Here is a 14834-nt window from a genome sequence, read left to right as displayed (position 1 = left end):
CATCGGCTTCAGAGGTCTACTGCTACCCTTAGTGTAAAGACATACTGGCAGCTATCAACACCATTCCTTACAACAATACATATTCTCAATCCCTGGCTCACAATTAAAGTGGATCATCTAAAAACAAAACAACCCCTTCCCCCAAAAAACCGTGTTTCCAAGTTCATAAAGATAGTATGCAACTATATGCCGAATAAACAATGAAAGCACTTAGTAAAACATATAGTAAAACACTGGAACAGGTTACCCAGACAGGTGGTAGAATCTCCATCCTTGAAGGTTTTTAAGATCCAGCTAGACAAAGCCTGGGCTGGGATAATTTAGTTGGCGTTGGTCCTGCTTTAAGCAAGGGGTTGGACTAGATGACCTCCTGAGGGTTTTTCCAATACTAATGTTCTATGATTCTATGAATCCCTTTGGGAAGTGCTTCATTCCTGCCTCACTGATGGGGTCACATACAGTACAAACCTTGTTACAGCATTGTGCTAGGCTTTGTGGTAGGGAAATAAAAGGAAAAGGAAGTGCTGCAGCAGGGGAGAGAGGAAGGGTATTCTTTGCAGGTTCAGATAATTCTCCTGCTCCTATCCCAGCCAAGCCACAATAAGAACTCCCCATTGCTGCCACTGCAAATTTAGAGCAGTCAGTAGTGTTATCTCACCTCGCCACTTCTTTTCAGGGGATTTCTGGCCAAGATCCACATAGGCCAGGAAACACTAGGACTCTCCACCCCCACTTCCTACCCCCACTCCCCTCCCCTCCTCACCCCATCCAATTCCTCAAGCTGCTGTGCAGCTGTGTGAGCCAGATCAAATGGCTCCTTGTTTTACCTCAGTAATGCTCAACTTCTTGCCCATGGAGCCATGTCATATGACCATTGGAGCTCCCCATGGGTCTGGAAATTTGACAGAGGGGACAGTGGTAGCCATATTGCTCTCAGAGCCTCAGCAATTAACACTGCTACACTACTTCCCCGTCTCTGAGGAGTCCTGTGTACCAGATCATGCTGACATATAGCTGTTCTTCAGCTGGATGTGCCATGCAGGGCTGGGCTTGTGGTCAAATGGGGACCAGGCTGCAGCCAGATCAGGCACATGGGATCACACTCGAGTGCTAGATGGCACCTGTGGGCTTACCCCATGCAAGATCTGGCCTGTAGATTCACCTTGCACACAACATCTGGCCTGTATGCTGTCCCTGCCCCACTCATTTGGCCCATCCAGCTGTAGAGACCGAACACTACTGATCTAGCTAGACACTCACTTTCTGTTCCCAGTGTGTGCACTTGATTTCTCTTCCCTAGCTGCAGCACTTCCACTATTTTGCTGGATTCCATTCAATTATCTAGTGCCAAGTGCTCCAATATTAAGATCCTTTTGAACTGAAGTCATTAATTAAAATATTAAAGAGCATTGGACCCAGAAATCTAGATCCCTGTATAACTCTCATCACGCATTCTGCCATTCTAACAGAGCTAATTATAGTTACTCTGCTTGCAATTATTTACTCAACTTAAGTATCTATCCAACAGTAATTCTACATAGTGCATGTTTCCCCAGTTCTCTTATGAGAATGTCATGTGGGACTGTTTTCAAAAGTCCAAGTATATTATTCCCACTCCATTCTTTTCATCCACCAAGTTAGTTCCTGTGTCAAAGGATGATATGCTCCAAAAGAGTGCTGTTTTTCTGAGATATTAAGGGATAGCTATTAGGGCTGTTAGAAGCTTTGGTCGCCGATTTGATTCGGTGGAGATTCTGCCCAATTCGGCAGCCGAATCTCCAAATCCAAATTGTACAGTTAAAAGTTCGCTACTATAGCCCAACCACAAGAAAAGTTCTATTTCTAGCAACTCACTGACATCATTATCCTGATAATAATAGTTTTATTGATCTTTAATTTTGTAGTGTGATAATCCATGAAGATCACATCAGGAATGGAGCAAATCATCCTGCTTAGGAAAGAGACAATGCATAATGTACACATTCTGTAAAGAAAATGTTTTATTTAAAGTGTTAAATACCATCACCAGAATGAATTTGATTTACATTAGTTGGTGTTCATTACAGGCCTAATCTGCCATTTTTTTCCCCCAGCTGTAATTCCTTTTAACTTTTAAAATGTACTATGTACAAGACAGCAGTGATCACTGGAATAGTGCTATTTACATGACTAAATCATAAGTAGAGTTGCAGACCTGAAAATTAAAAAAAATTACATTAATTTTTAAAATAAATACTGCATAATGACAAGTATGTACAAACCTTCTGTATGGTCACATCCTTCATTTTAAAAATTAGAAATAATTTATATAGGAATATGCATACAAGAATGTGTGACCATCTCACAGTATCAGAATGGTTATGTAGCTTTTGTTTTAATCTAGGGGATATTGTCTGTATGTTTTTTAATATCTATTTGTTGCTGGTACATAAGTATCTAAATTATTTCAATAAATATTTTTTATTGGTCTGTTCATTAACTTAACATTGATCCATTATATAATCTCAGGATGACAAGACACAGTCTTGATGTATATTATATTGCACCAAAACGTAAAAGGCATTTTAAGTGTTATCTATTGATGTTTCTGCGCTCTTATGAGGCACAGACAGTTTTCTAATGGGAAAAATAGATTTTGAAACAAAATCAGAAGAATTCTGTTCTGTATGGCCTAAATTTAAAGATAAATGTTATGTATATTTTAGACGTTATTGCAAGGTTTCAACATTAAACCTTATGTATGAATTAAAGACATATAGAGACCCAAAAGAGGGACAGTTTTCATTAAATGTTAGCCAGTTACATTCCCTTTAATTAGAAGTTAATGAGAAATCTGAATGTGCAGCACCACCCAATGGTAGTAACTGCCTGTTACATTAGAGACAAGTATTTTGAGATCTGTTGACTCTGCACTGAGGCTTTTGGTGATGGTGTTAAATAGCTGTTCGATTGTTAATATTCGAATTTCTTTAAGGCGATTACAAATGAAAGTTTGACATTTTTATGGCAGACTGATAATCCCTAATTGTCTCTGCCATCACAAATATTAGTTCATTAAAAATTGAACTTTACAGCAGAAGAATTATTAGTAGCAACCTTTGCTGTTTCTTATATGTCCAAATAGGTAGCAATTTATTTGTCTAAGTGCAAATGAAACTGTTGAAATTTAGCTAATGGAAATCAGACTTCCAGTTCATTTTTTTCTCTCTCCAAAACCTTCAAGAATGATCGTTCAACCCTTGAATGAACAATGCTGGTGCTGAAAACAAATTTATTGAAGACATCTTACAATGGCCACATGATTCCAGTATTTTGCTGTAGAATTCAATTTGAAGGTGAGAAAAAATGAAAATAAGTTACCATGCACTGTACAATAAATTGCAAAAAGTTCAAATATTTTCTTTATCAAATACATGCTGAATTACTTTAATGTACTCCCAAGCCATGTTGCAAAATCCTTTTCAACATGCTTGAAAAAAGTAAGTTCTTAAACAATATTTTTCTCAAAGAATTCAGGAATGCAGAATAATCTGCAACCCTGAACCAATAATGGGGCATAAGAGAATAGTAAATCAAAAGGTAGCTGTTTTGAATATGATAATCCTGGGAGATGGGAAGGGGGCAAAAAGCAAAAGGAAAAGGAGTTTGGGAGGAGAGATAGAGAAAGAAGGGAAAAGAAGTGTACAATTTGCACATAATGTTGAACTTTACAAGGCTTGTACCTTTTACATTTAAATAAATTTAATATATTACACTTATTCCTTGTCACATAAACAGAATTTTAAATATTTGCTAGAAATAATTTTTTATTTTTAATATACGTCTGCAAAAACACAGACCATGACTGGTTTAAAGAATGATAAACGTGGTGTGTCTTTGTATCACCCTGTTGCATTCTCTCCCCTTTAAAACCATGCACTAGTGAAATTTATTTTTAAAAATAATATAAATTGTTGAAAATGGCTGATTTATTCTTTTTTTTTTTTTTTTGCAAGTTGCAGCCCCAAGAAAATAATTTAAGTGTTCAGCTAAATCTGTGTCCATGCAAAAAAGTTTCTTTAATTTCATACAGTACAGTATATCCACAGAATTTATTTAGAGTCCATTGCGTCTGGGGTTTCACTGTAGCAATAGCGGGAGCTATGAAGCCTGCCACTTTAAGTCTTGAACCTTTCTAGTATGAAGTGTTTGCTCTGGTCATAAATGACTGTTCCAAACAGCAGCTGACTTTTCTTTTCCAGCGGCTTTACAGTCTTCCACTGTTCTTCTCATGTCTGCTATTCCACTGACTTGTAACATGGCTTCATGGGAGGGTAAATTCCATTTCTGTGGCATAACCAAGCTTGGGGGGGCAGATAAATAAAGAAAAGGGAGCAACAAAATAGATATGCCATTGAAAGGGACTTTTGTTGCATGAAACAGATTGATTCTTTTAGTTTAATCCATGGCTTCAGATTGGACCAAAACTGAGCGTCACTGAACTCCAAACCCATTAGTTCTTTATAGCTCCACTCCTTCACCTGAGGGCCTTCTTTAGGGCACAATGTGTGCAACTTCCTCTGAGAACACAGGATCGCTTTGTAGCCCTAGAAACAGGCTCAGAAGACACAACATTAAGCATGCAGTGTTACCAGGGTTTGCGACCTGTAAATTTTTTTTTGTAACGCTGGTTGCTATGACAGTTTCACAGCTGCTATGAGCGAGCATAAGAAGGTCCTGTTGAACTTTCAAGAGATGATTGGGAAGCTCTTCTAGTGAGAGGGGCTAAGGTTGGATCTACTAAGGAGGAAGGGGGGAAGAGTTTGAACCACCCAATCACCATATTGGACAAGTCCAGTTCGTCTAAAAGTATCTGTGCCACTCCCATAAAAGATTTATGATCCATACGTCCATAGTCTCCCCAAACAATTATCTGTTGGTAAAGAAAATAGAGATTTCAGAATCAAATAAGAAAGAGTGTGATCTAATGCAGCTAATTCTTCAGATACACCCAGTTACTTATTAAAAGATAAGCAATTCTAATGGAAGATAAATTTTCACATGATTTAGCTTTCAATCTGTTATAGTTGTACAGAAGTAAATGTAACCCGGGCTGTAAACCCATGCAACTGGATAAAAAGGAAGCAGAAAATTGAGGTGTACTGTGAAATGGAGCCCATACATTTGGTATAGGTGACATATACTAGTTTGAATATAGTATTACTATGCACAGAGCACCTCTTTACTGGCTAAATCATCAATACAGCGTAACAGATTGCCATGGTAGCAATTTGCTCAGTAAGGGTTTGAAATAGAAAGACTCACAGAATAAGTCACAGAAGAACCCTGAGCTCATTCAGTGACAATACAAGTGAAACATGTTCAGAGGCACAAGAATATTCATGAAAATTACCTGTAAAACTTTTCCTTGGGGACTTTCTTCAAATGACAAAAGTTGCTGGTAAAGAGGTTCCAGCGTTTTTCTTGCTACTTTTGTTTTCTTTTTGGCTATACAGACCCCATTTTCTAATAAATACACCTTTACGTATGGTGCTTAGGAAGAGAAAGAAGAAGAAGAAGTGAAAGGCAAATGCAGACTTTTGCACACTAGCTTCAATATTTAATACTATAGAGATCTGTCATTTTGTACATAAATACATTAACTGTGCAAGGCCTTGCACATAGTATTTATTAACACTTATTCCCATTTAACATGTTTGTATCTTTTGGATAACCAGCCTTCTCTACATTACTCCCTTATTTGTAATCTATATTTGATAAAACAATTCAATTTTTTGAACTGAAACGATACTGGCAATTCTTCAGCATACATGGTACTAAAAAGTACTACATGTCCATTTGGTCCATTTGAAAGAGGAATAAATTATTGGAAAGCATGCACTGACTTTATTGAGTTTTGAAGTAAGCACCTAAACAGTTCTTTTGAAATAATGTACAAGGGGAAAAGTTATGCCCCTGAAATGCTATCTATTCTGGTAGGACAGCCTGGTGAACATATTTCCAAACTGTTCCTTTTATAAGCAGCTGTATACAAACACAGTAGGACAATACACTTGATAAAGAGAACACAGTAAGTAGCATGTTCCTACCTTTTTCAAGGTGGGGACCTATTACAATGATTTGATTAATTTTCTCCTCTCCCACAATTACTTACATCAGGCCTTTCCAACTTCTGAGCAGCCGGGGGTCACACCTATGTGAGCGGCAGTCCCAGTGGCTACATAAGGTGCAGGCCACAGACCAAGGACTGCTAATGGCACAGGGCGGCACACTCAGGCTTTCTCTGACAGCCCAGCCTGTTCCCTCCCCACCATGCACAGAGCCAGGCAGCCTGGCTCCATGCCCCCTGGGTGCATGTGTCAGACAAGCAACTCAGCTTTCCACCCCCACTGCAGACACAGAATCCCCCTTCCCCTCTTGACCATGTAACCCCCTACAGTGTAGGCAGCCCAGCTCCAGCCTCCCTCATGCACAGCATGAGGAGCCCATCCCCATATCCCGCCACACCACTGCTTCCCCAGCCTGCCAAGGGCAGGGGCAGGACATAGAAGCCAAAAGAGGGTCGGAGAGCCTGAAGAACCCAGCTGTTGTGGCAGAAGCAACACCAGGGTGGGGGAGGCAGTGACAACCGTGACAAGAGCCTGAAAAGTGCATACTAACCCTTCAGGGGTCACTGAAGCCACCACCTGTTGAACAGTCCTGACTTATAGCTTCAAAACAGGTTTAATTTGCTATAGAATAACTTTTGTCCCTATTAAATTGCCTAGAATACATAACCACTATTTTTGTGAAGATGGAGTTGAAAATAAACACTTAGATTTACTGTAGTCTTTAATACCAGCTCCGTACTTTTTTACAACTATATAACCCACTACATTTTCTAGAGAACTTCGTGTTTTAGCATAGTATTTCTATTCATGTAAATCAGATAGTTTTTTCTTACCTGGCAGTGTCTTTGAACCTGGTTTTACAACAAGGCCACGGGCTCGTATTATTTCTACCTCCAACTGTCCTTTTTTGTCCATCATTCCTACCTGGATATCACCTGAAAAAGAAAATCTCCATGAATTGCAACTGAAAAATATCCAATTCTATTATAACTTGTGACATTATTATGTAATTAATGTGTGACAATTTGCATCCTTCCCATGAAATGAAAATTTTCAACAAGGATTTAAATAATCTTTTATAATTGATGTTATGACTTGTACTTTTCACTGGTACTATACATGCTCACTTGACCTTTCTTGGAAGTAAATCAATTTTCTCTTTATAAACTTCTGTGAGCACAGAGCCACTAAAAGTACAGTTAGAAAATGCATTTGCACTAACCAGCACTTTAATACTGGCTGAAAAATGCTACATAAAGGTAGACAAGTATTAAAATATCCATTTTACAGACACAGAAACAGAGAACAGAGATAAAGGTATAAACGGTCAAAACTGACCCTCTAGTTACATTTTCTAATAAATGCAGACTTTTACAGTGTCTCTGTATTTCAGTGTCAAACGTTAAGTACCTAGACGCTGATTTTAAGAGTGTTGAAAGTCACCAACTTCATCCATGAAATTAATCAACTTGATCAGAAGTTGAACCCAGAGTTCAAGCAACTTTTGGAAATTTGGCTCTGAGTGGGGCAAGATTGTATGGCAAATCCAAGGCAGAGCCAGAACTAAGAACTAAAATCACTTGATTCCCAATTCTGTGTTTTGATAATAAACCAATATTATTCTGCTGAGATCACAGGTCGCATGCTTACCCATAGATGGTGTTGCCAGTGTCTGGCGTCCTACAAGTTGGGCAGGACCAAGTCCATCCAGAAAATCACTGAACTGGCTGTCTGCAGCCAACCGCACACCAGGGAAAATCAGACTAAAAGAAATGTATCACAAATTATCAAAAGAGTTTTGGCAGAGATGCTTAAATTTACTCTTTGCTATTTTCCACCCTTTTTCACTTTAGTGACAATGTTGATGTGTTTGCCAATCATGTCATAAAAACTTACGATCACTGACAAGACTGTAACAGCTTTATAAGCTACCCTATTGTATTCAAACAGTAGCAACTCAGGATCCCATATAGTTGAATAAGTCAAAGCAGCTGTAACCCAATCGTTCTCTCACTCAGACATTTCTCCATATTCATATGGGCCTAGACTGAGCCAGGCACATAAGCAAGTGATACCTGAAAGCTTGTGAACATTAACACTAAAGTGAAAGTTTTCAACAAATACTATTCACATTTTTAAGGAAAGTTATTCTGTTTCCTTTCTAACTGTATTCAAGCAAGTGAGTGCTAATGATCCAATGATTTATGAAACAGTGAACTGTCACTGAATCTTGCACAATATTAATAGAAACAAATTTAAATATCAGTCATGGGTATAAGTTGTAGCCATGTTGGTCTAAGGACATAGGCACATGAGATTCTTTGGGTAAATCCAATATCTTTTATTAGACCAACTCAAATAGTTGGAAAAAATCTTCTTTACAAGCTTTTGGGTACCCTTTGTCAGGCAGAGGAAGCATCTGCAGATCAGTATCAGTCATGGGTATTTGAATCTGAAATCTCACTATTAGGCTTGGGAAACAACTCACATTTCAAGCACAAAGCCAGAAATTGCTTTTAAATAGCTACAGGTAAAAAAATTTCACAGAAACCATTTGGCCAATAATAGTTTAAAAAAAAATCTTTTTTGTGGACAACTGATTAGAACTTTCTACCTACGCAGTGGGCACCTTCCTACCTAGGCAGTGAGCAGTTCCCTCCATGCACTGTTTTATTCAGGGAAAACTCTGTGGGAAAAGAGTTTAAAATAGGAATTTACCCATGCAGGAACTTTAAGATTTAACTCGCAACTTTTATCAAGACCAATTTGGCAGAGAAACAAAAGAGAAGATTATATAAGTAGCAATCTTTCTTACTTTCCTTCAGAGCTGTAGCTATTCATGCTGCCATCTGTAGATTCCCGGCTGGCCTGACGAGTCATCCAGTTTCTCATCTCCACAGCCAGTCCAGTTTCTGTGCTTCTCTGAACTGTGCTCCGCAGTTTCTTCCCACCTGCTTCTGTGGAAAGATAACAGAAAAATCGGTTGTCTCATTAGAACAAATGAATATATTTAGAGGAGGATAATACAGATAAGTAAGTACTCGGTTTGTGGAGAGAGAGACAGTAACAATTTGCAAATACATACCAAATTGTATTTTAAAAACAGTATGCACATAAATTCCAGCAATAGACAATTTGCTAGAAAAATCAGCAGGCTTATAATGTTATAGATCTTTTAATTATATTATTTTAGAGCACTACTGATTTTCATGGCAGTAATGAGGCAGAGAAAGCACATAAAAACCCTTGGATCTTAGAAGCATATGCAGCTTATAGAGGTAACCAGACTTACTACGTGCATAACTGAGTGTACTTGAAAATATAATGTCCTTGGATAAATACATCTCCTCCAACTCTTCCATTAAATTAAAACTTACAATGTCTCAGGAATGCTCTAATGCAGCTGAATTATTGCGTTAAAACAGATGTGGCCATGATTAGTTAAATGAAGTTATCTACTAATGAAAGCAGAAAACAGCAAAATAAGAGTTCTTCTTTAAATTTCTCCTTTTTCTTTCCTTCTCTCTTTTTTTTAGTTTTTTTTATCTAGGTATCACACAAGAAATATAGCCTATGCTTAATTTTCATGAACAATCCCTGGTAATTTTTAATTTCTGAAGTAGTAATCAGTGGAAATATATGTAGCATTTAGCTTTAGGTATGAAGACATCCATAAAGATGAACCGATGGACAAGAGGGAAAAAAGCCCTAATGAAGTAGGAATTTTGATGTGATGATTTGTTATTGGGAATTCTGATCAAGTCCCAGACGATATAGAGGTTGTCAGCTTCAGCCCCAAAATTTACAATGGAAGGAACGTGAAGCCTGGACTTCCCTATTCCAAAACTATAGGTATTCCTTTCCAGCCATGCCTGAGATGCAACGGTATCTTTTAAAGCCATACAGCTGTGCAGGAAAGCTTATATTCCAGTTTTGTGTACCTGTTTTGTGAATAAAGAAGTAGAGCCTATAAATTAAGGCTTTTACTTGTCATCATTACAGTATACATGAGCAACAACAGAACTATTCACTTTACTGCAAAACCTGAGCCACTTACCTCATTTTTCTCTAAACCAAAGCTAATTAAGAGTCAATCCATCAATATAGAGATAATAAACATACAGGAAAGAAGCTAAAAACTTGACACTATCTTTGAAAAGCAAGGGGGAAAAGCCAAAAAAAACCCCCCATTCATTTAGCTCTGCTTGCACTGTTCCAAGTGTCTGCTGTGTTTATAATTTAGATTAAACTAATGGAAACTGACAGCTCACTTCCAGCACTGTTCCCGATCTTATCAAAAATCCAATCAATTCGACAGAAACAAAGATATATATTTTACATAGCTACCTGGCCAAATAGGCATCTTTTGCACATTGTGTTACAATACAATCCACATAAAATGCACACAATACAAAAGCCATGTTTCATTAGGGGACTAGTTATATTGCATCTTTTGTATGTATTCATTACACCACTCTGCTAATTTTTGTTCAGTTTTGGCTTTATTGCAGGTCATTTCCAGTTCATTGTTGTAACATTCTGACACAGACATGACACATCACTTCCATGGTGCAAGATTCAACACAGCAGCTAGACGTCTTTAGAACTCATCTTTATTATGTATGCAGTTAAGACCAAGCCTAAATGCTTTTACCTGAGTAGATAAATATTAGTTAGTCACGTAAAGACAGTCTGTACCAACTGGCAATTCTAAATCTCCACACTTTAGACTCCTCAACAAAACTGACATTAAAAATGAACACTTATGTTGCACAATGATTTGCTGAGCAATTAAAGCAAACATACAAAAATCAGCAGACCAACATCAATTATACAAAAATCAGCAGACCAACATCAATTCTGGGCTCAGCAACACTTGTTTCACCTGCTGTTTTGAATGTTGCTGTTGTAGTTTCTGATTTTTAAATATTCTTCCTTTCCCACATTCATTTTATTTGAGACAAGTGGTGTTGACTCAGATGAGATGGGTCAGACGGATGGCTGGAAACAAGGTGCAAATTTGCTATACCAAACAAAAACTAGCTTTCAGCTCTGGATGGATACAAGTTCCTAGTTTACAATGTCTGACCCCTCCCAAAGCCTTGGGGTGAGGTTGGAGAAAGCTGTGTGCACAAGTGCTCAACAGAAACCAAGCTAGAGCTGTTTTATTATGATCTCTGCCCTTTCAGCTGCATTGTGGCTAGTCACGAAGCTTATGCTTCTTGAGTACAAGAATATAGATGAAAATTTAAAGGGGAATATAGTTGTTTTTAATAAAGATATAAAGGAAAGCGTCAACTGACAGATATGTCTCTTGTATCACTGTGTCAGGGAAGCAAGAATATGTTTGGCATAAACTCTTTTAGCATAAATTGAATGGTGTTGGGAATGTCGATACTTGATTCCCTTAGGCACCACAACTGGGGAAATGGAGCTAAATTAACTAGACAGGCAATCTAATAAGACTCACAGAACTCATCAGGCTAATTAAAAAAGGACAAGTTTTTCTGTGATTTATGAACTTTGTTTCATGAAAATATGAAAAAGTATTAAAAATACTAAACAAATCTATTAGTATGAAAATGCAAAGCAATTAAAGTAATATTTAATGTTAAAGTATAGTGTTGACCTAACAAACAGTGTTTGAGAGGAGCCAGTTTAGATTATTATTCAGAACAATGTATTATATAGTTATGTTAACTTCACATACAAAGGGAAATAATTTTTTTTAAAAACTTTCAAAAACAAAACAAGGTAGAAATTAGAAGATTTTTGCCTGGGGCTTGCCAAATACATTGTTATCCCCTCAATATTTCTGACTATGTTACTATACTTTTACTAAAGAAAATTGAACACGGCATCTATTGAAATAAATTGTATCTAACTGCCCTAGAAATAAGCAATATGTCATGTCTGTGTTGTAAAATACAGCACAAATTATTAGAAAAAAAGGAGTTCAAATTCTTGTGGCCATATAGTAGAGTGGAACAAATTACCAGAAATTACCAGAAATAACTGTTTTGGCATTTATGAGGGCACATTCATTCTTGTGGTTAATCACACTTTTAATATAACTAATGTTTTTACTATAAATAGATTTAACATGACACATTTTCTAAAACTGCATGCAAAATTATTTGTGCCTACGTTTTCTTATTGAAAATCATCCATAAACTGAATGCAAGAGAAGCCTAGATGAGGCCGATTTGAAATTGTAACTCATTGGAATATATTCTTGCCTGAGATCTGGAACCTGTCCAGCTGAGAACCCCCCCAGTGGGAGAGGGGAGCTGTTAGCTGATACAGAGTCATTTGCATATACACTTGCAACAACTTCCTTGACTCCAGCATAGAAAGACAGGTGCAGAGAAAGACAGTTTTACAAGTAGGAAACCATAACCAATAGCTTGAGTACTGTCAGCTCCCACACTAAGCAGAATCTAGCCAAGGGGTGGGCAAAGCCTGGCCCATGGGCCGGATCGGGACTGTAGCAGACTCAATTCCCATGGAGACCCCAGCAGTGGTGGAGCTGTGACAGTGCAGGACCAGGATTTCAATGGAGACCAGCCCCATAAGTCCTGGCAGGGCACCCAGTTGGGTGGGGAACTGCTCCAGGGCTGGGATCTCGCGGTGATGACAGCATGGTCCAGAGCCAGGGCAGAACCGTGACCTGCTGACAGCATACCCTGGGCTAGATTTCATTTTGTAGCAAGAGAGGAATTTTTTTCTTTTTCTCAGAGGTTTGTTCTATTTCACCCCTTACAACAACCTGGAAACCTGGTTCATGGTGACTGATTGTGGGCGCTGAACTACTGGCAGTAACTTCATTTGAATGGAACACAAAATGGAAGTCTTGAGCGCTTGTGTTCATAAAAGTTCTCATAATATTTTTGCAAAAGTAGAGATGCTAACTGAATTTTCTGACCAAAATTCCAATGATATTATGCAGTTTTTGCCTGTCTGGAATCCCTCTGCCATCTGGATTAGATTATCATCATTAATAAAGAATGACAGGTCTTCATGTTGCTTTTAAGACATACCAAAAGCCAACAGAGACCAGTTCAAAATGATTTACTATCACCTTATCTTCATTTCCTGTTCTACAGAACTGTCTAATATTATGGAACAATGTTAAACAGCTATTCTTGCTCCTTATACAGGGCCAGGGAAAAATGTCTGCATGCATACATATATGTATCAGAGAAAATCACTACATGATTTTTTTCTATATAGAGGTTGTACACAGTGGGGCAAAACTCCTCCAGATAATAGATTTACTACCAGCACACTGGAAGTCAACCAGAAGGAAGAGCCTTCCTCCATGATGTTACCTCCGCAGGAGCAAAATCAAAGGTCTCTGTTAGCTTGAGGAAGTGGGAAAACCTACTCATTGAGATTGACAAACCTAGTCATTGAGAGTTTCGCTGTTAGGCCTGGTCCTATTTGAGAGGAGACCTTGTGTCGCGGGGCACTCCCACACCCCGCTCCTAGGGAGGCTCAACCCCGGGAGGGAGAGACGTGTAGCAGGGCACTAGGGTGCTTGCTACTGGCATTGGTGATGCAGATTTAGCTGTCAGTCAGCAGGGCAACACAGCCGGGGGTTGCCTAAGCAACTGAGTGGGTCAGCTGACTGAAAGGGGGCAGGGCCTGGCCTTTATAAACAGCCAGGCCGAGGCCAGAGTCAGTTCCCCTCTGACAGGCTGAGAAGCAGGAGCTCTGCTGTAAAGCAGAGCAAGGCAGAGCTGTCTGAGTGCTTGAGCATCCGTGTGTTGATGGGATGGAGAGGCCTCTATCACGGAGGCTCGATGGAGAGCCAGGGTGGCGTGGAATGTTATAGCCGGTAGGCTGATTTTGTGTTACAGATGATGGGCTCAGGGCTTTATGTTTGTTGTTGTGATGTTTGTGTAACACCAGAGGACTGGGTGAGGCTATAAGGGGATGGTGGAGGCCTCATTAGGGTCTCCCCAGTGATGTGGGGTGTTCCTGGCACCACAGAGTACAGTGTTTTGAGGTGTCCTAACCCTGGCCCCAATGGGGCAGTATTGGAGAGGGCCCAGCTGGGCAAGACCCGGAGAAGGGTCTGGGGCCAGGTAAGGCTTGGGCTGTCTGAGCCCCAGTTGAGAGAAACCTTGAGAGAGCATAGTATCTGGGTGCCAGAGGGAAGGCACAGCAGTGTGGCGCTGGGGTGGCACTGCATTTGGGGGTGTGTTGACCCCAGCCCTGCGTGGGTGATAACTGGAGAAGCCCGAGCAGGGCATAAGACCCGCGGGGAGGGTCAAGGGGGCCAGGCACAGCTACACGCCACCTGAGCCCCAACCACGGGAAGCACGGGCGACGAAACCCCAGTGTGGGGAACCTACCGTGGAAAGCACGGGCGACGAAACCCCAGTGTGGGGAACCTACCGCGGAAAGCACGGGCGACGAAACCCCAGGGGGGGTAATCGGAGCGCGGGAAGCACAAGACAGAGGCCCCAGTGTGGGCAAGCACAAGAGGTGCGAGCATAGGCCCCAAAGAGGACATGAGTATACAAGGCCGCGGGGAACGCGGCGAGACAAGGCCTGAGTACGGACAACGGGAGACAGGCCCCAGTGGGGCACAGCCCACAAGGGAAAAGCCCCGGGGGGCGGGGGGGGGGCAAACCCATTGAGAAGCCCGAGTACAGGTGAGTGCGCAGGTGAGGGTGGACGCACGGGTAAGAGCCTGGAGAGGGCGAGGTACACAGG

At 40.0% G+C, this 14834-nt stretch overlaps 1 protein-coding gene across 2 annotated transcripts in view; it reads right to left on the bottom strand.

Moving 5' to 3' along the window:
• Positions 1–1982: 1982 nt before the first annotated feature.
• RIMS2 (regulating synaptic membrane exocytosis 2) overlaps positions 1983–14834 on the bottom strand; it is an 867608-nt gene continuing 854756 nt past the window's right edge. The window contains exons 31-35 of one of the 2 annotated variants that reach the window (XM_019551690.1): positions 8926–9067; positions 7761–7873; positions 6944–7045; positions 5393–5532; positions 1983–4912 (exon numbers count right to left, since the gene is read on the bottom strand). In XM_019551690.1, coding sequence (XP_019407235.1) covers positions 4694–4912; positions 5393–5532; positions 6944–7045; positions 7761–7873; positions 8926–9067 — 716 coding nt within the window. In that variant the 3' untranslated portion in view covers positions 1983–4693. The remainder of the gene's footprint in view (positions 4913–5392; positions 5533–6943; positions 7046–7760; positions 7874–8925; positions 9068–14834) is intronic. The other variant, XM_019551699.1, reaches the window with a different exon arrangement.

This window comes from Crocodylus porosus, unplaced genomic scaffold, assembly GCF_001723895.1.
Source record: "Crocodylus porosus isolate Cpor-Errol unplaced genomic scaffold, CroPor_comp1, whole genome shotgun sequence".
Classification (NCBI taxonomy): Eukaryota; Metazoa; Chordata; order Crocodylia; family Crocodylidae; genus Crocodylus; species Crocodylus porosus.
Note: the sequence above shows the minus strand (reverse complement) of the source record. Positions and strands in the feature narration are given on the sequence as shown.